A 26,277-nucleotide genomic window follows, 5' to 3' on the forward strand; every position below is an offset into this window, starting at 1 on the left:
TGATTTCTTTTTGAAAATCTTGGATGTAATTTCCCTGAATATGACATCTGGAACAGCCAATCAAAACGTATGCTTACATTGTGACAATTACAGCAAACTAATAATGCCTATATTAAAAGCAAATGATTAATATAAGCTCATTCTACGGGAGGTCAAAGGTCATGTAAAAGCATCAGGAGCCCTTCAGGGACTTCTGGAGCCGACAGCATTATCTACACTAGACAGCACTGCCACCTTCAGTTTATCAGCTAACTCCTCATTGACACAAATTAAGTTGAAACTCAGGAACACTTTGAAGCACAAAAAACGTAGAGTGTTTCCTCATGATATGTAGGAGCAGCCTTTGGCGTAAGAATCTTTTAAAATGCACTTTGTACTGAACTGTCTGCTTATATTAATATGAGCTTGTTGTGTTGCTTCCCCTGAAATCACAGAGTTTGCCATCTGTCTGCAGCCCATGCCCGTTGCTTAGGGATAGTTTGGGCTACGGTCCATTTAGCCCTCACACTCTGTCCTCGTGAGCCACCTGTTCACCTCGACGCCCCAACCTGTTTCTCCCACAAGGCCTCGGTGTTGCCTCGTCTCTCAGCGTCTCGGATTTGTTGGCTCTTACCTCTCGATGGTTTCCACGTCGAAGCAGAAGCGCTTGTCTATGGACTCCGTCTTCCGGCGGATGCAGGATTTTAAAGTCAGCTGCGAGAGGAAGATTACAAATGTAAATAAAAGCGCGGTAACACTTTATATTAAGGTACACAAATTAACCATCAACTAGTTGTTAATTAGCATGCATATTAGCAGTATAATAGCTCTTTATTAGTCATTATACAACACTTATTAATGCCGTATTCTACATGACCATATTCTACAAGTAATAAGCCATTAGTTGAGAGTTTTTCCTCAATAACACTCTAATTAGTGTTTATTTATTGCAAGTAAGGAAGTTGTTGTACATGAGTTTTGGTCTTAATATGCGCTGCTCAATATGGGCGTAATAAGGCAGTAGTAGCACAAGAATAGTAATTCTCCCATAATAACACTTAACAAATATGATCTATTCTTATGCAACAAGACATGAAACTATAAGTGTTAATTGTGTCTAAATAACTCAAAATTAGGTATTTATATCTTATAATATGTTTTGGGGTATTGACAGTTCAGCTACCAATAGCAAGGTGATATTGACCTGTATGTTTCATATTTGCACATTTATATTTGTGTAAAATGTGTACTGAAGGTTAGACCCGGGTACAGGAAGTAGGAGAACGTGAACGGAATATAATGGCAGTAGACATTCATGAGTACACTGCCACTAATTTTCCCTATGCAACCTGAAGAGTAAAAGGGTCAAGTCCGTCAGAAAGCAATGACTGTAAGTGTAAGTGTGAGCCTTACACTTACACTGTAAGGCTCACACTTACGTAGCGTTAGCGTTAGCATACACGGTAGCGTTAGCATACATGCTAGCGTTAGCCATACTAGCCTGTATACATGCTTATTGTACAGCTAGCATTAGCTATGTTTACCTTGTTTACACTAAGCGGTCCTAATGTGTTCATCTGTGTATGTTACACTTGCATGTATGAGATCATTAAGTGCCTTGTAACTTCTTTTTTATAGTTTCACTCCGTTTGAATGTCAGTGGACTGCAAATAAGTCAATAAAGGAGCATGGCTGCTCATTCCCTCGCTCTCAAAAGAGTTTGGCTGGCTGTTTAATCTATGTTCACACTGAGAGAGAACAGTACACCTATTGTGTGAGAACATACAAGCAGGTCACACAGTATGATCACAAATACATAAACTCTGTTAAAAATCAGTTTTTATTAAAAAGTACAGGCTGCATATATGTTCTCAGCCTTGGAGAAACTTGACATGTTTTGGTACATGTATGTGTCTGAACCTCTCTTTAGTGGTTCATTAATAAAACAGATATTTCAACGTGTGCCTACTTTTTCATGTACTTTTGAGGTTAATTTCAGTAGTTGTGGGCTATAATGTATTTACAAAGTGTGAAGAGGAGGCAACTTTAGAATAAGGAACCTGTTCTGGTCAATTAGAGTCAAACTACTAGCTTATTGGTTATGAACAAGACTTCACTTTAGAATAGGGAACATATTTTAGATAGAAATACCTAATTAGAGTCAAACTACTAGCTTAATGGTTATGAACAAGACTTCATTTTAAAATAGGGAACATGTTCTTAGATATAAATAGCTAATTTTGAGTTGTTTAGACTTAATTAACACTTATAGTTTCATGTTTTGTTCCATAAGAATAGATCATATTTGTTAAGTGTTATTATGGGAGAATTACTATTCTTGTGGTACTACTGCCTTATTAGGCCCATATTGGGCAGCGCATATTAAGACCAAAACTCATGTACAATAAGTTCCTTACTTGCAACAAATAAGCACTAATTTGAGGGTTAATGAGGAAAAACTCTCAACTAATGGCTTATTACTTGTAGAATATGGTCATGTAGAATAAGGCATTAATAAGTGTTTTATAATGACTAATAAAGAGCCAATATACTGCTAATATGCATGTTAATTAACAACTAGTTGATGGTTAATTTGTGTACCTTAATATAAAGTGTTACCAAAAGCGCATGTACAGACCACTTTGTATATAAAAGAGGTCAAACCAAAAATAAGATATTGTTGGGATTCTAGACATTTTGCAATAATCACATTTTACCAATATGTATCGCCCTACTTGAGTTTATTACGTTAATAAAAAGTTAAATGGAGGGAGAGTTTCTTGGAGACATTTTTTTTCTCTCAGTCATAATTACCCGGAAAATGTAGGTGTGGCTCTTATTGAGAACTCCGGGGGTTTTACCAAGGTACAAAAAGCTAAAAGACAAGTCAGATTTCAGGTGGAGAATCTCTGAGATTCTTTGGCCCACTCATTCCCAAAAGACTTGTGGACAAGACCAGAAATGTCCCCAAAACAAGGAGTAAGTGGAAGTGGACTGGGTTTTAAGTGGTTTATTGGTAGTAATTAGGAATGCACAATGTGGATTTTTGTAAAATGATAACTGATATTTACCTGCTTTCTACCGATAAGATTACCTATAATATTATTTTTTGCAAAAAAAAAATGTTTTGGCAAGAACTTGGTCAACTGTAGTTTATGCAAACCTAAAGGTTAGAAAATATACGATGTAGTGGGCAAAGATGACTTATAATCCATAGCTCTGACCTAACCAAATCTAACTGACCAGTTTTGTTTACAAAAACAAACATCAGATTTTTTTTATAGTTAAAAATAATTTACAATTGGGATCTCTTATCTACATTCAAAGATAAAGGAAGTAACAGAAGAAAGCTTGTGAAGAAGGCTTTTAATTATCTGTCATCATTTAGTCTGTATCATACATAATAATATACATTTCCCTTTATTGACTGATAATATATCGGGCATTTCAAACATAACGTGTGGTGATCATGGAAAGTGAATCTGAAAGAGCTGTGTGGGTAGGTCAGACAAAAAGAAAAAGGTAGTGTACCTTTCTATAGATTTTTGTTCAAACAACATTTACTTGTGTTTTACACCTTTAGAGTTATCCTTACTAGCATATAAACATGAATCATGGTGGAAATGTGAGTGGGTAGATGCTGTGCTTTTGAAAAATACGAGTTATTATCGTCCATTATCAGAATGATAATGATCAGAAAACACTTCCAATTATCGGCTGATAATATATCATGCATCACATAATTGCTCATTTATTTTGTTTTCAGTTAATCACCTGTTTGGCTGTGGTTTTCTGCTCACACGGCACCATGAGTAGCTGTCTTCCCTCCTTGTAATATTTGCAGTAATATTTGACCCAGGACACACCCAGAGCCCCTGTTGGGACAGAAAACAACATGTCAGGCCTTGTCAGAGAGAATTCCAGCAGGAGCTTTTACAAGTATCACGCTTGTGTAAAAACAGTGAGCACACGTACACTTCTCCTGACAGTACAGGTATCCCTCGATGGGCAGGGAGCTGTGCATCTTACGGATCTGGGTCGGGCGTTTCATCCTCTTCATCAGCTCCTCCATCTCCTCACGAGTGCTCTCATAGTGGTTTCTCGTCTGCGGGAAAAGCCAGACAGCACTTTAGACTCTCATGGAGGTGATTAAAGGACATTAAGTCTCACTAATGGCAGCATTTTCTGCCAGTTACACCACTTACGTTCTGCAAGCTGAGCTGCAGCTCTTGTTTGTAAGGCATGAAGTCCTGAGTCATCTCCACTGTCAGGTTGTTGAGCGTGAGGACGCTGTGAAGAAACGCCAGCACCTATGCCACCAAAGTATTAGAACACATACTTAATGCACAATATGTTGTCTCATGCCACCGTAAAAGACCATTAGACCAAAGTTTTATGTTATAAATGTATAATACGGTTCCCCAGCACAGAGAAACTGCTGGATGCCAACTTGCATAATTCGGCAATTTGTACAATTAGCATAAGTTGCAATAATTTGCATATGCAAACAGAAAAAAATTGGCTTGGCCGATTTGGACCATTTTGGTGTGCTTTTGGTGGTTATTGATGATTTTGAATGAACTTCTGACTTTTTTAGGATCAAAAATGGCAATCCAAATAAATAAAATAGATCCAAAATTCATCATAATCAGCCCACCGGTGCTAAAAATATGGCAATTTTCTGGCTAAAAATGACATTGTTGATCCTGAAAATGTCAGAAATGTATTCTACTTCCTCAATAAGGTTATTGAGGAAGTAGATGTCAATAAGGTTATTGAGGAAGTAGATGTCAATAAGGTTATTGAGGAAGAAGGTACAAACCCCTCTAAAATTGCCAAAATCAGCCAAGGCATTTGCTAACTATAGTCTGCATATGCTAATTAATGCAACTTGTTGTGTAAATTGCCCAACACATTAAAGTTAGAATCCGGAAGTTTCTATGTGCTGTGGACCCTTACTATACATTTCTAACATAAAACGTTGGGGTACTCAACATTTCTGGGATCACAATAGGACTGAGTTGTTGTCTTCACCACCAATGTGGTTGTTGCTCTCAGATGATCACGGTTAGGATTCCTTCAGAGATTATCGTTAAGGAACCTTGAGCCGAAATAACCGCACAAGTCTCTCCTCTCCAAAACCAACGGTTTAAGACTTTAAGGGATTACAACAGGTAAAAACACTGAATAAACAGTTTAAACTTGGTTTTTTTCCGATGCAGCTGGAGGGGCTGAGATCTGAGGTTCCACTGATGTTTGCTCAGCTTGTTTCTCTGATAACTTAAGACGTTCAAGAGGTTTTCACCAGAAGCGGATCATTAAAACAGATGTCCTCCTCTCCAAAACAAACGAGTCCGCTGAGTAAAATCGGTTCAAACTGGTTATGAATCAGTTTCTCTGACACTATTATGGGGACAAAGGATGTAAGTGTTGAAGCTAATCGCTAACTCAGCTTTTTTATTTCTGACTTGAGATCCAGACTTTAGATGACTAAAATCAAGTGTAGGGACTAGGGAGTAATGGTATCATATAATAATAATAATAATATATTTTATTTAGAGGCGCCTCTCAAATCACGCAAGTACACCTTACAATTCAGAAAATATTCTTTAAAATGCTACAAAAGGACAGTAACATGGAACATGAAGGGAAACAGTGAGTAGGTGAGTAATTGTATCTCTTCTCTTAGAGCTGTTCTGTTCTGTAGGATAATACTTTAAGTGTGAATCTATACGCCTACTGCCTGAATCTGCTTTATGGTTTTCACTTTCTTTGCTTCATTTGTTCTGTGTTTAATTCAGCAGGTGAACCTATATGTTCATAAGATAGTGTGTGTGAGCTAAACTGTATGTATTAAACTAAAACGGAGCATTTTCTGTCAGCTCAGATTTTATTTCTGCTTTTTTAAACTGTGGTACGTGCTCATGTGTTTCAGTGTTGGTGTAGAGCAGGGTTAGCCAACACGGTGCCCGCGGGCACTCAGTCGCCCACAGGGGCAATGTGAGTCGCCCGCGGGGCATGTTCTAAAAATAGCTTGCCAAGCAAATCCAAAATGTATAAAATACACAAAACAAAAAAGGAAATGTAATTAAAAGAATCTACCCTATGCATAAAGGAAAACTAAATCATAGCGAACTCTATCTAGCCTACTTACTACAACTCTATATCTATCTAACACCCCTCCTCCCCCCACCCCGACAATGAATATCGACCAATCACGTTCTTGCTTGATTTGCGGGACCAGCGTTGCAGTCGGGAAGAAAAGCAATGTGCCACCTCCCCGCTGATGTTCCTTCTGGCAGAATCTACACAACACATCAGCCCCATTGAACAGCCTATCATGCCAGCCTATACAGCACATGAGGGGCAGAGTTTTACTCTGTGTGTTGTAACTTGCATATATATTTATTCCACTTGACGCGCACACACGCATGGCGTAATGTCCACTGGGGACAGGGGGGGGACATGTCCCCCCCACTTTTCGAAATCCCGTTTGTGTCCCCCCACTTTACAAATATGTTTTTTTTATTTTTTTTAACGCAAGCCGTCATCGCCACAGAGGAGCACACAGCCTCTGTGAGTGAGCGAGACAGAGGGAGAGAGCGAGCGAGGGAGCTAGGGAGGGAGGGAGAGAGAGAGAGAGAGAGAGAGCTAGGGAGAGAGAGCGCGAGAGCTAGGGAGGGAGAGAGAGGGAGAGAGAGAGAGAGAGCTAGGGAGAGTATACTTTTATCTATTTAATATAGATAAAGTAAGAAATCATTCCAATGTGTACTATAGGACAGTACAAAAAACTGTTTAAAAGGGGAGTGATTAGTAAAATATACATAAATAAAAAAGAAAGAATGCTATAATAAGATAAGAATAAACAAGTTTAAATGATTTGTTATTGGTTGTGATCATATTCTAAAGATGATTGGAGCATTGAAAAGTATACAGCTCCCTTTCATCTGAGTGTTGAGAGCTGTATCCATCAATTCATGTTGTGCTCAAAGTGCACCAGATTGATGCTTTTAACTTCAAAAAACATCTTCCTGGGGGTGCATGCCCCCGGACCCCACTAGAGGAGGTGATGACCCCCCCAGAGGAGGTGAGGACCACCCCCAAATAAAGCAGGTTAAAATAATAAAAGAGGAGTAAAAGTAGCCCCCGACTTGTTTTATTTTTTGAAAGTAGCCCTCATCCTAAAAAAGGTTGGTGACCCCTGGTGTAGAGGCTACTGCCTGGATATGCTGAATGAAAATCCTATGAGATCTCTGACACATTTTTATCCTAAATATTTTGATATTGATGTAATCCAAAAGTAACAGATATGGGAGAAAAATATAGCTTTAAGCTGGATAAAAAGTTAAAAAAAACATATAGTTACTTTAATTAAATAAAATAATACAAATTCTAAGTTTCAGAGTTTTTTGAAACATTTAGGATAATGTAACCACACAACTCAACCACACAGTTCTATATTAGTATACCACTTTTAAGAATGATGTGATTCATTTTGGGCGTCAGTTCTAGGGCTGCAACAAACGACTAATTTGATAATCGATTAATCTATCGATTAATGAAACGATTAATCGACTATTCGGACTATTATGCCTTGCACAATTTCTGAAGCGCTCTTATTTATCAACTTTTAGATTTAGCTTGAGGTTGTTTTAGGCATGTGGAAACTAACAATGAAGACAATAAAGATGAATACTTGATTCAAAAATACATATTATTAAATTAACTAAACACATTTTGAACAAAATTAACATTGCTTTTTATTTAAATTAAATAAATAATATTTCACATCAAAAGAAACAACAGTGTTTTAACAAATCATATTAAATAATCTGATGACAATTGTAAACAGAATAGCTGAAACTTTAACAAAATAAATAACTCAGTTACCTCTAATCATTAACCCATGTTTGTATCATGTAGTTAACTCTGTGTGTTGCTGCTAGCATACATAACACCTGACGTGGAAACGTTACTCGTGGATGGAGCTACAGAGCTGCTAGAAAGACGGTGGAACCCGGTGCATTTCTCCGTCTGAATGTGGAGCACTTTTGCTAAATGTTTAGACAAACCGCCCTTACATGCTAAACTCTTATTGCACTTTTGGTAACGAGCATTGTCCACATCGAGACGGGTAAAGTTTAACCACACCTCGGAGCGCGTTCTGTGTTGCTGCATGTAGCAGCCGCGTGTGTGTAAACTGCCCCGCCCCCTCGCACACAGACGGGGGAGAGAGATCTCGTATGATCGAAAATACATCATAGACGCATTTGTTTGTCTTTTTGCATATTAGAAACGAGTTGGCGACACTAAGACTGCGATATAATGTTTATGTAGCAATAATACATGACATATCTTTTTTAAATGTCTCCAGTACCGATAAAAAGACCAATAACGTTGGAGCTTAACGGCGCGTAAAACACACGTGATGACGTCACCAACGAATCGACGACTGAATTAGTAACTAATTTGGTAATCGATTTTAATTGATTAAGTCGATTAGTTGTTGCACCCCTAGTTCAAAGTGAGATTTAAAGAAGTGTTTGATATAGATATATGTCTTAATCCAAATCATTTTGTGATTTCTGATTAAACATAATTTCTGTATGCAAACCATAGACTATGCAAACACAGGCTCATTCTTGGAATTGCTTTGTAAGCTGCACGACTCAAAATATTGCAGAAATGGTTGGATGAAGATCCGCCTGATATCTTATTATGGTTTGAAAATGCTGTCCATTTTGCCATTAGAGAGATTATCACATCTGTTAAGAGCAATTCTTGATCGAGTGTTATAACTATAGGCTTGAATATAACAGAATAAGTATTTACACTTGGTTTCCGCACCACAGTAGATTGTTACTGCTGCTGCTTTTCTTCATGTTTTCTGTTTTTGTTCTGTAGGTTTGAATGTATTCTTGAAAAAAACAATAGAATGCTGATAAAGCAAAACCACCAAAATAAGGGCGGATGACCGCTGGGATTTTTTTCTGTCATCTTCTATCATCAAGTTCTCCTTTTTAAGTGTATGGTCTGTGTCCTCCACCTCTGTACCATGTGTGCAGCAGAGAGGAAGCGTGCCACTCACCGGCTCCACCACATCAAACTTCTTCCTGTCCTGCACCTGATGGATCTGGTACACATAATCCACCGACGACTCGCAGAAGTTCACTCGCTCTTTCTCAAGGAGATCATCAGCCTGTAGTTTAAAAGGAAAATAAATGCAAAAATATTGATCACTTTCTTTCTACAGTTTGCTACCCAACTGATGAAATGTGTTGAACTGCACCTCTTGGAGTTGACTGTCTTTCTTCTTGGCAGACAGATTCAGGTGTTTGTCTATCTGAGAGAGATATTTCTCACTGTCCTTCTCAAACCTCTTTTTCTTTTCCTGCAGGAAAAATAGAAACGAGCAAAAACAAGTTTTAGTCAGGTTTTTTTTTTATCTGGCAAATATACTGAAAGACAAATACTATTAAGGTTCACCTCATATTCAAAGAATGAGCTGAAACTAATACTAGCAAGATTATTTTGTGTGTATTTCTTTCAAAAGTGACATTTTCAGGCTGATTACCAATATTTGAGCGCTTTAAAGAGGACATATTCTGCTCATGTTCAGGTTCATATACTGCTGTTGAAATAACAACCTGAAATACCTTGATATCCTTTTGATCCTATTGTTTTTGGAAGAAAATACATATAGGTGTGTATAATCTGCAGTGTTTTGTAACAGGTAGTTATTGGAACATTCACACGCATTGTAAGATGTTACATGATCGTACATTTAACATTGTTTTTAAAACAATGCATGTATTTTTCCCGTACAGCATATTTCAGTTTCACATGCTGATTAAGCAAACATCAACTCAGCAGCCAGAGGAAAAGAAAGCAGCTGGTTAATAAATACTGAGGGGAAAACAGTTTTAACCACTGGAGCACAACCAGAAAGAGACTGAAATGTCATGCAGAATAATCAAAGTGATATCCCACAGAGTCTCCTGGGGAGCAGAATAAAACGCTGGTGAAGCACACAGGGGGTCAGGTTAGAAAAACACCTACACACTACAAACTGCTTTCAGCTAAATGTCTTCACACATTAAAGACTTTCAAAGAGGAAGAAGCTCTTAAACGGGTACATGTTTCATGCACACATTTGGGGAAGTGGCTCATAACAAGCTGTTTTTTACATGGAAGCACCTCAGAAAGGTTTCATATATTGTATGAGAAACAGTGTTTATATGACGAGTCATGAAGGGACCACTTCAGAGAAAATTGTTCAGTGAAGAAAACTCACTTTTGTAACTCCAATTTGCTCCTTTCTGAACTTCTCCAGCGGCTTGATGAGCAGATCGGAGGCGTTCTGAACCTGGACAGGCAAACATGGAGCAGATGTTACTGTGGTGTTACTCTACATACACAAAACACACTTACATACAGTACTGCCATATGTAGGACACAGCCTTTACTCAGTATGTGCTTAGATACACTGTTATCTGTGGGGTTCATGTTGAAATCAGCTTAAATATCTCAAGTGTGAGTGTAATAATGTATGTTTCATTATAATGCCACTCTCCCATACCATTCCAGAAACAGCTCAAGAGATGACCTCAACTATTTTAAATCACACCTGTAACCAGAAAACCCAGTCTAACAGGAAATGCTACTGCAGGGACTTCATTGTGCGAGGTGAAAAAGAAAGGAGAATATTTATGTCTGAGGTTGGTGAGAAAGAAAAGAAAATGTCTGCACACAAATAATATAGATTATGATTATAAAGAAAAAAGGTTTATGACAGAGGGGATTACATTTTGTGTTTTTACATGAAAGAAGTGTGTACACTAACAGCTTCAGAAGTAGTTCTGCAACCATTAGTCAGCGTGTTTATCCATTTAGTCTACCTACAGAAAATTATCAACAATCATTTTTACAATCAATTAGGCCTGGAGCTATCAATTGTTTTAGTAATTACGTTTTCTACCATTATTCCATGTATTAATCGAGTAATAAAAACATATTTTGCCTTTTAAACATGGGAAATAGTAAGAAATCAAAAGGGACCATCCCAAAATCAGTGGAAACTGTCATCAATTCTTAATGTATAATTTGACTTTGTTATTATCATCTTTAGCAGTTATCTGTATGAAAACAAACAATACAATGAACGGGAAATAAATGTTGTATCACCATCTCAAATTAAAAATAATCTTGGCATTAGAAGTTTATAATAAGTATCGTATGCTGCTGAAAGCTTTTGTTAGGACTTAAACCTGATCTTAATTCCCTCTACCCTTTCTATTTATATGAATGTGATCACATAACTTGAGTATTTTGTGGAATAGTTTGAGCCCAAACCAATATTCGGTGTTCTGTTTCAGCCTCTCAAACACGTAGGTGTCCCGCTTTCCTCCGTTTTATATCACATTATTATAAGTAGAAATGTATCACACTGGACTTGAGACAGTGTGTGAGTATGTGTGCACTGTCTCTGTCAGATGAATGGACAATTCAAATGAGCGTTAGTGTCAGACCTAATGAGAAGTGATACAAACGTAACAACAGGCTTGCAATATGGAACCAATAGCAAAAAGGGAACAAAGAAACAAAAAGAGGAAATTATAGCAAACATAATTAACAGTATTGCCCTAAAAAAAAGGCCACACATCATCCAAGTGTGTGGATGTGTCTGGTGGTAACGTGTTTCAATTAACAGATACTACTTAAAAAAATGTTTGACTTGGTTATCTGCAACAGAATGTGCCAGGAGTTCATTTCTATTGAACGTTTAAATAGGAAGCATTGTCAGCGTGCAGGAAGTGGATAACCCACCAGCATCATCCTGTCGTGCTCCACTTCCTGCAGGAGGCCGGCAAACTCCTGGAAGGACTGAGCTGCGGATGAAAACACAAAGATAATGAGGGGAATACACACATTCTTATCTTAAGTGTCTGAAGCAGGAAACATAAAGAAAGATTATTTAAATTAGAATATACATGAGTAGACTTGACAATGATCATATTTCTGTGTTATGCACATTTTGTATTAAGCTTTGAGTTCTCCAAACCATGTTTTTTGCGGAGGTTATCTGTATTTATCCATTGAGTGATAGTAATCAGAAAGAAACGCCATACATTGTTCTGAAAGTTGTGTAAAAGTGACGTCCCCATCTTGACTTTAAAGAGGAGATATTATGCTCATTTTCAGGTTCATATTTGTTTCCTCTACTGTGGCATGTTTACATGCTCTAATGTCTGCTCCGATTGGTTTTCTGGCCGGCTCTTTTGGGATTGGTCCACCACTCAGATGTCCCGCCCCTTAGCCTATCACGTACAATGTGTTGGAGCGCCAACCCAATAGAAGTGCGAGTGTTACATAGTGATGTCATTACGTTACAGATGTAAACAAAGGAGTCCAATGGAGGCGTTTCAGGACAGAACATTTACATGCACAAAAACCTATAGAACACACTGCAGGAAAGGGAAACCCCAAACAGCATATTAAGGCCTGTCTAAAAGTCAGTTAATATAATCATGTGTGCATTATCCTACCAATGTTAATCTCATCATCTGTCAGGGATTCACCGATGACGTCGAACTGGAACACGCTGAGAGTCTGAGAGAACTTCTGTATTGCCAAAGAATAGTCTGTAAGAAAAACAACATTTAGGCTTTAACAACATCTGAATGGAGTTCCAAATGCTTCAGCTACAGTACACAAGTATGTATCCTTTACAACCTACTCTACTCTCATAAACAGAGCAGTCCAGGATTATTTTTATATTTTTCTCTGTTAGGAAAGTTACCCTTGGCCAGTTGATCAGCACACCAGGAGCCAGTGTGCGGCTTGTGCAATGTATTATGCCTGCTTTGTCTAGGATTTATAATCAAAACAAAAATCAGCCAGATTAATACTGTAAGGCTTTTAGAATGAGGAACTTGGCAACCATACCCAGTATTATATTCAACATCTTTCTATTTTTTGTAATGGGACAGTTTACAACTTGCCATCATTCCACATTGGTTTTCCCATACAAAATGTGTGTCTGTTAAATGTGCTTATTTTGGATTCTTGTTCAAAGCAACTACAAATTGAATGACTTTTAAAAGAACCTGATAAATTAATACACTTTGCAACTTTGGCAATTAGCACGTCTCTCGATTTTTGTGAAAATACATGCGTTTTGGAAGTAGTGAGCATACCATTGGAAAAATTAGACAATTTGTGTGATCTTTTGTAAATGTAGCTTTTTAAAATAGTTTCACTCTTTATACACAGAGCCCTTTTACTTCACAAAAGGCGAGTAACTAATAAACATGTGATCATATTGTGGGTGAAGTATTCCTTTAACAGAATAGTTTGACAAGGCTTTTATTGAAGACAAAGTGCACAACATATCCAACAATCGCCCAGCTGAAGTGTTTTAAAGTGTGAAAGTTATTCAGTAATGGAGCAGTGAGGCCTGAGGAAGAATATGTGCTTTCTTGCAGTGTACACCAACAATTGAAGAGCACTCGTGACCTCTGGCTATTCTCTGGACTGAATATACAGTGGACCCTCAGCACTGTGCAGCACTGCCACAGCACCTACAATGACACTTTCTGTTTCGGTGGTGGTGATTTAGATGGACAGAAGGCTATCTTGGGAATCAAAACAAACATTGTTAACTCATGAGTGATACACTGACCCAAATATACACATATGCATCATGCCGTCACTGCTCTGTCTAGTCAACATCACACAGAGATGAGAGGGGAGCAGCAGAAGAAGAGAACAGCTGACCCTGCACATCTGCACCAGATCCATAACCTTTCAGAGCAGGCTGGTTGGTCCTCTCCCAGGGTAGCACTAGCACCTCCCTGAATGTGCCCACCCACTCAAATTGATCCAGGAGGCCCTAATGATGCTCTCGATCCTCATCATTACACCACAGTATCGACATGCAATTTTCAAAACAAGTGATTCTAAAACTATACAGGTCACATTGAAGTATCCTTACCTCTGATTGCAGTGATCACACTGTTGCCATCTTTTATCAACTCTTTGAGGAATTTGCTGGTCCTCTCCAGGTCCACTTCATAACTCTTGAGAGTCTCTCTGAAGTCCGGGCTGTCCAGATAGCAGTCACTGAACTCCAGAGGAGGATGCCCCATCTTCAAGGGGAGTTATTAGACAATAGAAACACTGAATTTGTTGCAGGGAGCCACGCAGCCTACGCTCGTCTACAGCACTCTGGTCATTGTAGCTCAGTCGTAGCGACTTTCATCAGAGGAACCATGGTGTCCGTGAGAGCCTGCGGCGGCAGCTGTTCACCAATGAAGTGCACTAAACAGTGAAGACGCACCGTATTTATTTCACTTCCCTCTTCCCTTCGTCTGACGCAGTGTTGGGACTGTAATTTACTTGTATCCTGGTCCTTCTTACCACTTTTTCCGTGTTGCGGTGTCGTGATTATGAAGAGCGGCTAGAATCCATATGGACGCGTCCCATTTCAAAAGGTCAACACTTTCGCGCCACCTCCATTTGTCCTTTACTCTTGGTTGGAAATCATTCTTTTATTTTTCAAGTTAGCAGGACGCTATAAAACCACTGAATACATGTTATTATGTATATATGTTTTCAAACTGGGATAATATTCACATCCCGAAGTCCCACATCTTAACAAAGAGCCTACACAACGCGGAATGGGACGCGGACACTCCACAAACTTCCCTTTTCCACACCCAGGCAGGAGGTTCTTAAAGGGGCTGCAGCACAGTTGCTGTCATTGTGTTGACGATGCTGCTTTCAAGTGCTGTCGGACATATTGTGATAAAGGATTCTGAACTCATAAATGAGCACAATTAAATTGGTAAATACAATTAGGAAATGGGAGGAATATATATGTATAACTACATAAAAAAAAAAAAATGAAATGTAAATAATATTGTTAATAAGAGTTGCAATAAATGTAGAACACACATCCGTTTCTATACATTTCCTTAAATTGTGGGTGTCACCTAAAACAGAGTCCTCCATAAAGGGTTGCATTAAACATTTAGTGGAAATAAGATACACAATATTAAATTAAAAACATTCTTAATCTGCCACATAAAATCATGTCGATGTTCTAGAAATACTTTATTCTTTCTCCGGTACTTACTTGATCAATATAACTATATTAAGTTATTAAATCCCTTTTGGTTGTGTTACACACCTTGTACCTTGCACCTTGTTACACACACATAGATAGTGAATGTGGACTTTGAAGTAATTAAATATGTAGCACTATGTAAGTTTGAGGAAAACAATTTAAACTGCAAAGAAGCTCACGACACAGACACACCTGCACAAATATGAATGTGAGAGGCTCTGAACATATCACAAGAAATGTATTATTCCACTGTGAGTCAGGTCACACCTGCATGTGACTGGGTGTGTTCATAATTTAGCTGGCCTTTGTTGCACCTTACAATCAGATGACTGAGAGGCATATTGTGTTGAGATGTATCATTGAAGGAATGTGGTGTTGGTTCACTGAACATATTGCTGGAAGTGAACTGTCACTTACTCCTACACTGATTTGACTGATGCTGAGTAAGATAGTAATTATTAAAATGTTGCAATGGCTGTTTATGACCTGCAGATGTCATCATTCACACTGAACTGAAGCAGGGTGCAGCAGCACTGAAAATACACTAACATTTTGCTGATTAATTTGAATCCACCGATTACATTGTAAGTATAAACAGCATTCTTTCAGTTTCAATTGCATTTGTATTCTAGGTCATTGATATTTTAAAAAGGACCTGAGAAATCTTCAGGCCTTAATTTACAAAAAAATAAACTCTGAGTGATATAAATGTTCCAGAACAGGTTCTAATTATAAATCAGCTTGGCATCCCATCACACAGTTCCTTTATTGAAGTAAAACAAGTATAACAATCAAAGTTTACTTGAAGTACCAATAGTAAAAGTACTCATTATTCATCCTTTATATAAATTATATTACTGGATCATAATTATTGATGCATCAATGTTCCTTAACTTTAATGCAGCAGCAACCTGTTAAACCCTGAGCCTGTTTTTCAGGTCTCAGGCTCGAAAATGACATTCCCGGAACAAATGACCATATTTTCCCTTCTAAAAGGGTTAAATTAATAATCTTTTTTCTCAAAGTAATGATAAACCTGTGAGTTGGATGTAGAAAAGTCAGAATAAATATAGATGTTTTTTATTTTAAAGAAAATTCAGATTGAACAAAAACTGTAAATTATAGTGTCCATCCAAAAAATATGTTGTACTCAGAGACGTGCACACATAGACTCTGGTAGTGCTTGAGCACCTGCCCGTTTTGCGCTCAGGACAGCAATGTGCCCTTTTGAAAGTTCGTTTTTTACAGTTTTGTATTTAATTTTTTTACAGTGTACTGTATGTGGCTCATGGTAACATCGATCAATTCTGGATGAAAAGCTTCTAATATATACAACAATGCCCCAAATACGCGATGTAATTTTGTCAGACATCCCCACACGTGCCCCGCGGCACTCCCGTACGTGCCCTGGCTGCAGCCCCTCCCTTCCCTGCTCTCAACGTGAACGCGCATCGCGCAGAGCAGTCAGACAGGCCACGGCGGGTGTGTGGTGCAGCAGCACGCAGCAACACGATTAAAAGTGCCCTAGTGACGACCAAGTAAGTAACCACCAGGTAACAAATACAACGAGTGTATTGTTTAGTCCCCTAAATCAGATGCCAAACTAAACTATAACTTTACTTCTTTTCTTGCATCCATCCATTTAGTCTCGTTGTGCACTTTTGAAAATAGCAGATCTACACGCTCACAATGCGTCATTATGCTAGGGCTGAAGTGATTAAATGTATGTTTTGTAATAATCTTAATCAAAATCTACATAGTAACTAGTAACTAAAGTTTTCAAATAATTGTAGTGGAGTAAAAGTTGAATATTTGCATCTGAGATGTAGTGGAGTAGAAGTAAATGTATTGAAAATGGGAAATACTCAAGTAAAGTAAAAATGCCTCATAAAGTACAATATAAGTAGTAGTAACCTTATAGGTTTACATTAATGCTGCTGTTAAATGTTTCTAGGAGATTAACCCTTAATTATCATGCACAGCAGAGCAGTACATTGATTTAGCTCATTTGCATTTACCACTTGTAGAATAATGCCAAGAAGAGACAGGATAAGAAAAGAAAAGAGAGCTACAGCAGGTAGCCCGGGGAAGCAGCTCTCTGCTCTCCTGGGTAAAGCAGCCTGAGCCTATCAAGGAAGTTGAGGATGCAGATGTGCCTGATGAACCCTTACCCATCATCAATGATGAAGATGAAGAAGAAGAAGAAATGTCAGAGTCAATACCAGAGTCATGTTAAGGGACACACTGTCTGTCTAGAGCCCTTTCATGCTCAGATTTGAACTGTGATAATAATAGTAGTAATAATAATAATAATAATAAATAATAATATAATTGTATTGAGAGGCCGACAATTTATTTTAACCACACTAAGTGATACTAAATCAGACATGAAGCTACTTACCAAATGACAAAAAAACAACAACTATGTGGTAGGGTGTTGAATTTTGGCCATGACAGTTAAAGTCTGGTGAGTCTTAATGTTATCATGCATTGCATTGCCTTACCCAAATAATTGAAATAAACATCATATTCTATATTGTTTGTATTCTAGGCTGCTACAGCAGGCTCAGGGAAGCAGCCCCCTGCTGTCCTGCAATAGTCCATCTAAGATGAGGGAGACAAATCCATAGAAAATATCTCACAGATGACACAGATGAAGCAGAAATGTCCAGAGCAGCACCATGTTCAGAAACAGTGCTCTCTGATGATGACCAAAATGAGGGAGAGATGGAAGGAGTAACCAAAAACCGAAAAGAAACTAACAAAATCCGCCATTATCTGGCAAATTTCCGCGCACAATTTCGCGCGCGGGCGAACGCCAGACCGCCACGACGACTCAGAAGGTGCCCTTTTTTTTCTCTTGAGCACCTGCCCCTATAAATGTCTGTGCACGCCACTAGTTGTACTTATAGTGAAAACTAACCTTGAATGATGGGTTAGTAGACTAAAAGCTTTAGGAATCCAAAGTACAACATATAATAAGTACGCTGTATCAATATTGATGCAAAACAAGTGATATTTGACCTTTTTAGACAGATTTAGCAAAAGAAAACCTCTTCTGGGACCATTTTGGTGGATTTTCCATATCTCTGGCCCCCCTTGCAGGATTTTGACATGTGACATATCTTTCTAACCGTCAGAGCCAATGGAATCGAGGGGAACTCACACATAGTCCTTATTTGGTAATGGTTGTGTATTAGACTGCCGCATAGCCAAGACCGGAAGCAGCAGCCACTCTGGTGGCTACCATTAGCAGCTAACTTTTGCTCTGCGATTTTTACATAAAAATTGAATTATGGATTATAAATGAAATAATTTTTTTATACAGAGACGTTAAAAACCTATGGATTAACCGATTCAGCCGCGTTTTTTCTCATTGTAATGCCATTGAACACGTCTTTTGATCAGATTGAAACGTCGCTCCTGGACGCTTGAGTGAGAGTGTGTTGGCTACGGTGAGACGATCTCCCGTAAAAGCTCCGTAAAGGTACGTGTTGTGATGTCTGTGTTTGCTTCCCCTGTCGCGAGTTCGGATCACTCAGTAATGATACTATATATCTAAATAATCTGTGGAACCTCATCTTTAATCGGATATCTTGTATGTGCAACTACGATAAGTAATAAGGGTACTTTTATCTTGAGTTCTGTGCCAATGTCCGTTAGCATTTTTCGCTAAGGGGTCATTTAGATGCTTCTTATGAGACTTGTGTTTTGTTTTGGTAAAAATGGTTTGTATCGTCAGTTAGCTGAGATTATTCCCGTTAATCTGGTATAACACATTAATAGGTTCTTAAATATTAAGATCCCCTGAGACACAGTGTCGTGAAAAAAAAAAACAGGGTCCCCGCCGGCGGGGACCTTGGGGTTTAACAGGTTAAATATGGTGCTTATTTTAACACACTGCTTGGTAGCTTAATCTGTTATAATGTATGATCATTTATTAGTTAATTTGTATGTTATTAAAGTTATCAGTTATATGAAGTGGGGAAAAAAGTTTCACAATATTTGTTCCAAAAATGTTGTGAAGTATCAAGAAAGTACATGTACATCACATTATACTTAAGCAATCATACACGAGAGGCCGTTCTTTAACGTCATTATTGGTACGACAGTACTGCGGCAGGACCGAGGCGCTTGCGCCGAGGTCCGTACGCCTGTACTGGAGCAGTACTGCAAGCAGTTTGCTTTTCAGGCCAAGGGTATACCGTTTTTCTCAGACGCGGAGGGATACTGACTTGTTGTGAAAAGGCACGTTCTATTTGACCGTTCTTTGATCGTGGAATCAAACACGCCTATTGACCAATCAGAGAGCTTGCTCACACCTATGTGTTATAGAATATACTATAAGCACAGTTCTTGAGTAAATGTGTTCTTACAATTCAGCATTACCCTTACCAGCATTTCCACTTACGCAATGTTTGCTGCTTTTTGTAAGTGTATGGACATTGCGCTGATTTAAAATGTGTCTTGCCTTTGAAACCATTTCATATAAAGAAATTGTGGTTTCCATTGATTTAGCAAAATATGCTTCTTCAGATGACATCTTTCTCGAAGGGTTTACACTGTTTTTGACAAAGCTTCCAATTAATTCCACTTGTTGATAACGGTGTCCCACAAGGATTAATATTGGGCTCTCTACTACTTAACAGTGTGGCTGCTTTTGCTGCCTCGAGATAACAATGCCCCAACAATGCCTGTGACCACACCTCACTTCCATGGGGGAACATGGATGCAAGTGCATTTGTTTTAAAGACAGCTTGCGTGAAAATAACAAATCAGTCTGAAACCAGCAATGACATATGTGTAAGATATGGCCCTTAGGGTTTGGCTACATATCAGAAATGAAGTTAGTTTCCCTTCATGCTGCTGCAGATGCTGTTTGAGATAAGTTTGGTAGATGTGATTATGTTTACGACCATAAGAAAATGTGGTCGTTGCTGACGCTTTGATTATGCCGTGTAATGACGCTGCTGGATCTGAACCCCTTTGATGTCTTGTATCGCCTGATAAAAGCAGCAAAGGTTCAAATCCCACAGTCGCATCATTAACCATTACATTCAGGTGGAGGTGCCTGAATGCTGTCAGAGATTTCTTAAAGGAAGAAACACAACTGAATGCATAAATAAAATGTTAAATCATGTCTCCTTTCTTTAGTATCTACAAAGCATTCTAGTGTATTAAACTGAACAATCACACTAACAAAAAAGAGAAGGGCATTCAAAACCTAATGCGAGGTAACCGTTATTCTACAGGTGACTCTGAAGATGTCCAACTCTGTCCAAATTAAAGTTTAAATTATCTCAAACCCCAACTTTGTATCGAGAAAGAGAGCAGGAAAATGCTCGTTATTGTACTTTGACCAATAATTAATAAACATTTCATCAAAATGGCTATAATTGAATGGTTTGATTCTGCAAACTGCCTTTTTAATTTTATTGAAAAAATGCTTGTGTGGATTTTGTATAAATGCATTAAACATATGTAGATTTACATTTAGTTTAGGTTATTGAAGGTAGTATTTGAATTGGCATCTGCTAGTGGCATCATTGTAAAAAAAAAATATTCCAAGGAAAATACGTCAAAGTGTGGCCTCATTGAGTTCACAGTGAGCAGGTTGAGTCAGCGGTTAGATGTTAGGCGGGCAACAATGTGAATGTAAAGGTTGAGGCGAAAAAGCTAGATAATAATAATGATAATACACCCTTGTTCTCTTATCTTTAGATGTTATGGGTCATTCTTTGTTTTAGACCTTTTATGCTTTACTCCTTATTGCGTCAAAAACACCCATCACTTCCCATGCAGAACACAGCACAATGAGGACGGGAGGACAGACTGCAGTCCCCACACAGATTCCTCAGCTGACCCCAAATTAAAGCGTTTGATCTGAACTCTGAAGCTGGTTGTTTGGTGTCTGTCAATGGGGCTATTGTATGCAAATATTGCGCACAGCGGCATATGACCTCTCCAGTGCAGGGCAGTGGCTAGTGTGAGGGAAATCATTAGCAATGCAAAGTCATGGTACTATGACACTCTTGTTCACAGTAACGGATTGACAAAAAACAAAAATCTGCTAATGTCAACGTAAATGCAGCTGGATGTGCTTTATTCCAAAATACAACTGAAGGTAAGTGTGCTCCATTTCTAACTCAGATCATACAGCTCAGGACAAGAGAGACAGTTTGTGTTGGGATGGTTAAATATGTGTCTTAAAGTGGCTGAGATGTTTGGAAAACTCTTTGGATGTTCAGTTAAAGTCACATTAAAAAACTGTTACTTGAGATATTTTAACCAAAGACAAATGTGCCATTGTTATAGTGACAATCATACGAAATAACATTTACTGCGGTCCCTTACTCACCAAGTTCAGAATCTCTGTATCATGAGTTTAGCACTAGAACATTTCTTATTTAATGCACAACACTTTTGGATCACAAACAATTTTCCAAGAATTGAGGGCAATACGGACACCGATACATTGGCCACTGATGCCCTCTTTGATTGCTACAACATTGCGACTGATGAAAGCATGTCACATGACGCATGGTGCCAGAATTCAGTGTTGCACTCTTAAGTGGCCTGCCAACTGCTGAGGGGGGCAGAGAGGCTTCCTTCTCCTCTGGATTCACATCCATGCCACACCAGCAGCTCAACACTGTCCTCTACGCTGCCTCCTATGCCTCTTACACCTCCTGCTGAGCCGGGTAACAACTCTCACTTTTATACTCGTCTGGATATTCAGACATGTTGGGGACTCAGCACAATTAATAATGATCAGCGCAGAGGAGATGAAAAACTATTTGATGCTTTTGTTAGAAATTATTTCTGGACTTGGAACATTTTACTAAGATGAAGAAAAAGTAAGAAAGGTATTACTTTGGAAGCATCCAAAGAACTATATTTAATGTTACGTGAACTTTTATCTAAAATAGTACTCTTAGGCTGCAGTTTTGTTTTCAGGTTTGCTTCTTAAAAATTTTAGCTTCTTTAATAATCTTTTAATGAAGCATCGGATAAGACTGTTGAGAAGATTAGAAATTGAACTTGTCACTTTTTAACTGTGATGCTTCGATGTTATTCTTACTATCTATTTATCTGCCAATTTCTTACACAGTTATTCTGTTAATTGCTTGAACTTTGATAAATATTTAAAAATGGTGATCACAAAATCATGAGGTACTAAATATTTTTGGGCTTTTGACGTCGGTCCGTCAAAACAAGTGATTTTAAGAGGTCCCCTTACCTCTTAAAATCACTTGTTTTGACGGACCGACGTCAAAAGCCCAAAAATATTTAGTTCATCACGCAGAGCAAGGAACACCTGGAACCATACAACACTTGGTATTTTGCTTGAAAGAAAAATCTCCTAATAGTAGCTTGATTTAGCAATTGTTGATTGACATTTAATTTAAAAGTCAACTGTCAATGAACTAATTCATCATTATTTTGTTTTCAGTGCGAATGCATTCTATTTTCAGCTTTTTTTTAAATCTTCTCTGAAAAAGGGGGCCAGATTGAAGCAGCTTGGAAAAATATTTCAACTAAATATGTTAAGCTATCTGCGTTTAAGGAGATGCGTAAATGTTATAATGTATTTTCCTATTCCAATTTCCCCAGATTGCACGCCCCAGCTTCTATTTCCCTGAATCTTTGATAAAAGTGTGGCTGTGGCAAAAGGAAACATTATTAGTTAAATATCTAATCGCAAGGCCTCATAATTATCAAGGGAAGTGTGGTTTCATTTTTGTAGTTTTATAGAGTAAGACCCAAAACGAGGGAGATAATACAAATGTTAGTGTGGAAAACGTTTGTTTTTGTTGTAATATATATTTGTATTGTTCTCTGTTTATTGGTGTGTGTTATTTTTAACCTTTTTTTTGAGGATTTCATTTGTTCTTCTGTTCCTCAATGCCTTAGGCTTTTGTCCTGTGTTTCACTATATTCCTTTCGTCCTGGAAAAGCTTATTCGTCACAATGCTTTCTCAGCTGTTTGTCCTATGATGTGTTCTCCATCAGACCCGGAACTAAAGATGAACTGGGCATCGTTTTATGCTGTCATCAGCGGGGTGAACAGACACTCCACAGGCATCGGTCGCATCTGGCTCTCTGTCCTCTTCATTTTCCGCATCCTGGTCCTGGTGGTGGCGGCGGAGAGCGTATGGGGCGACGAGAAGTCGGGCTTCACCTGCAACACCCAGCAGCCGGGCTGCAACAGCGTCTGCTACGACCACTTCTTCCCCATCTCCCACATCCGCCTCTGGGCGCTGCAGCTCATCCTGGTCTCTACCCCTGCCTTGTTGGTGGCCATGCACGTGGCCCACCGCCGCCACGTGGACAAGAGGATCTACAAACTGTCAGGGCGATCCAACCCCAAAGACCTGGAGATGATAAAGACCCAGAAGATGAAAATCTCAGGGGCTCTCTGGTGGACGTACGTCATCAGCCTGTTTTTCCGCATCGGCTTTGAGGTCACCTTTATGTATTTGTTTTACATGATCTACCCTGGGTACAAGATGATCCGGCTGGTGAAGTGTGACTCGTACCCCTGTCCCAACACGGTGGACTGCTTCGTGTCGAGGCCCACCGAGAAAACTGTGTTCACCGTGTTCATGCTGGCTGTGTCGGGGGTTTGTATTATACTCAACATCGCAGAGGTGCTGTTTCTGGTGGGGAAGGCCTACGGCAAGCATTTGCACACTGCTGGAGAATCGACTGTGGGGGCTTGGATCCAACAGAAACTCTGCTCGTAACACAGATTTCATACCCGTCCAAAGGGATTACACTGAAAAAACTGAAACGTTGACTTTAGTTAAATGTTTTATGTCAACAGATTACACATAACTGTATTAAGTTAGTTGAAAGCAATACTATCAAATTAAACTTGTTTTTATTGCATTCAACTAACCTAAAACAGTTACAATACAATACATTTAATTAAAGTCAATGTTTCAGTGTTTTCAGTCTAGATCCAAGTGACAGCCATTAATTCAACTTGAGTAAGGTGTATATAATAAACTGTACATCGCTGTTTCACATGCAAGTGATTTATCCAACGGTTTGGTATCTCAGAGACAAGGCATTCAACGACAAAGCGGGGAAGAAGTGGGGAAGAATATTCTCAAATGTCCTCACCAGATTTAAGAATATATTTCATATAATTCCCAAAGGAACTAGTTAGTATTCTGTCAACATTTTCTGCCATGAACCTAAAGACTGCACACCACAGCACGTTACTGTAATGATGTAACATAATGGCTTGAGGTCAAACTGAAAAAACTGAAATGTTGAGTTGAATTAAATGTATTATGTCAACAAATTGCACATAATTGTATCAGGTTAGGTTAAATAAATAATATTAAGTTGAACCTAATATGTTTTATTTAAACTTAATATCATTGCATTCAACTAACCTAATACAGTTATGTGTAATTTATTGACATAATACATTTAATTAAAGCCAATATTTCATATTTTTTTGTCCAAATAAAGATACATTTACTCATATCATATATATATAGACAGCATTAGAGGATTTCTTTTGTAAGGTACTTTAATGCATACATTGGTGGACTTTCATTTTGATGAGGACTTTTGGTCTTGAAATTATTAAATTGTGATACATGCTTTTGAAATTATAACATTGTCTCTAAAAGTGTGCCGGATAAATATCTTGATCATTTAAATGTACAATAATCAGCATATATGATCACATTTGTCATGCTTTTGTCTAAATCAAAATAAATATTGATTGATTGATTGAAATCACCGTGGATATAATATAATGGACGGTAGGATTGATGGATTTTCTTCAACTGGCATAAACTAGATTTAGTACTAATCCATGAAAAACATGTGCAATGATTCAGTGTGTGTTTGATACCGATGCTTAACTTTGGTGGTTAAATTGCTTAGATACAAAAAAGCAATAACCTACAATATAAAAAAAACTTGAATTGCAAACTCTTTTTCTCTGAAATGTAATACTTATTGCTAAACCGGTTTAAATGTTTATTTATTGTCAATGCATTGCAAAATAAAATCAACCAAAGTTTGTTTAACTGTCACTAAATCCTAAATGTAAGAAAAAACAGATCGAACATGCTGAAATGACTCTTGTGTATAGCATCTTAAATTGAACCCATTTTACTCCAGTGTCGCAGCATGCAGATTGAAATTGTTGGTAGCGCATTTTTATTACCTATTATCAAAGTGAATGTAATACTTGAATACCAGACAGCAGCAGGAATAAATAATACACAGAGATGATCACATGAGTCACAGTAGTGCCCGCTTTCTGTGAACCTCAGCTGTCATCAGTGGAACTGGGAGAAAAACAACCAAATGAAACATTTGATGAAACTCTGAGATCCCTGGAGCCGTGCTGCCACCTGTGAGGAATCGTCTCCGGCTGATTAAGTTCTTCTTAAAAGCTCTTACAGGCCAGAGTGCAGAGTGTGGTGTTATCAATAGCCAGGCCACGTACGGGGTCAGTGTGTGGGTGACAATGTTCGACCCCCTGGACAGCTGGACCCACCGTGACCTCACGAGGGCACTTCTTTTTTTATGGAACATGTCGACACCAGTCCACACACCATGTATGGAGTTCCAATTGGCAGCAAAAACGAATTCCTCCAAACTGTTACACGTTATATGAGGGGCATCTCAATCCCACGTGTTGCTAAAAGGAATAGAAAAGTTATTTTAGAGAAGGTCATCAGAAGGAGGCTGATTTAGTTGAGGATCTTCTTAATTAATGTTGCAAATTAGTCAGTTATTGGTTTAAATAAGTTGCCAACACTACTGCTGATCTTCTTTAATGAGAACAGATCAGGCTTTAGGCTAAGGTTGTTACTGATCAACTTCAACCCTATTATGTGTCAATGGTGGATATACAGTATGTATGAAATGTACTTGATATCGTAAAAATCTAAACTTAAAGTAAATGTCTGCATTCAAAATGTGTTCATACTAACATCAGAATGTTATGTTATGATGTACAGAATGATAAAATATATTGTGGTGTTTTTGTTACTTACAGAATTTTAAGGTGAAGCAAATACGATCTAAATTACATTTTGCCAGTGTAATCTGTAATAATGGAGAACATTTCATAGCTGTAACTTTAATATTTCAGTAACACTTTCTACAATGATTTGAACATAATAATCTGCAAA

At 38.2% G+C, this 26,277-nt stretch overlaps 2 protein-coding genes across 4 annotated transcripts in view; one reads left to right on the forward strand and one right to left on the reverse strand.

Annotated features, from left to right (window-relative positions):
• Window positions 1-14,641, reverse strand: part of LOC117552931 (oligophrenin-1-like) — a 50,293-nt gene extending 35,652 nt beyond the window's left edge. For both annotated transcript variants that reach the window (XM_034226639.1, XM_034226638.1), the window contains exons 1-10: window positions 13,973-14,641; window positions 12,525-12,620; window positions 11,806-11,867; window positions 10,274-10,345; window positions 9,269-9,370; window positions 9,068-9,178; window positions 4,185-4,289; window positions 3,955-4,084; window positions 3,754-3,854; window positions 614-693 (exon numbers count right to left, since the gene is read on the reverse strand). In XM_034226639.1, coding sequence (XP_034082530.1) covers window positions 614-693; window positions 3,754-3,854; window positions 3,955-4,084; window positions 4,185-4,289; window positions 9,068-9,178; window positions 9,269-9,370; window positions 10,274-10,345; window positions 11,806-11,867; window positions 12,525-12,620; window positions 13,973-14,126 — 1,013 coding nt within the window. In that variant the 5' untranslated portion in view covers window positions 14,127-14,641. The remainder of the gene's footprint in view (window positions 1-613; window positions 694-3,753; window positions 3,855-3,954; window positions 4,085-4,184; window positions 4,290-9,067; window positions 9,179-9,268; window positions 9,371-10,273; window positions 10,346-11,805; window positions 11,868-12,524; window positions 12,621-13,972) is intronic.
• Window positions 14,642-21,097: 6,456 nt separating this feature from the next.
• cx27.5 (connexin 27.5) lies at window positions 21,098-25,144 on the forward strand. Of its 2 annotated transcripts, none has more exons than XM_034226691.1 (2): window positions 21,098-21,230; window positions 23,120-25,144. In XM_034226691.1, exon 2 carries the CDS (start codon window positions 23,134-23,136, stop codon window positions 23,851-23,853), a length of 720 nt encoding a protein of 239 aa, XP_034082582.1. In that variant the 5' UTR covers window positions 21,098-21,230; window positions 23,120-23,133; the 3' UTR covers window positions 23,854-25,144. The 2 variants fall into 2 exon arrangements, with proteins under 2 accessions (XP_034082582.1, XP_034082581.1); XM_034226690.1 differs by lacking the exon at window positions 21,098-21,230 and adding an exon at window positions 21,724-21,807.
• The last annotated feature ends 1,133 nt before the right edge of the window (window positions 25,145-26,277 follow it).

This window comes from Gymnodraco acuticeps, unplaced genomic scaffold, assembly GCF_902827175.1.
Source record: "Gymnodraco acuticeps unplaced genomic scaffold, fGymAcu1.1, whole genome shotgun sequence".
Classification (NCBI taxonomy): Eukaryota; Metazoa; Chordata; class Actinopteri; order Perciformes; family Bathydraconidae; genus Gymnodraco; species Gymnodraco acuticeps.

Excerpts from the sequence above, each read along its gene's own strand:
- cx27.5 (XM_034226690.1), top strand. The coding sequence starts at position 21,780 with ATGCCTCTTACACCTCCTGCTGAGCCGG. Across the intron at positions 21,808-23,119 it reads TACACCTCCTGCTGAGCCGG|ACCCGGAACTAAAGATGAAC; the intron begins GTAACAACTCTC and ends GTTCTCCATCAG.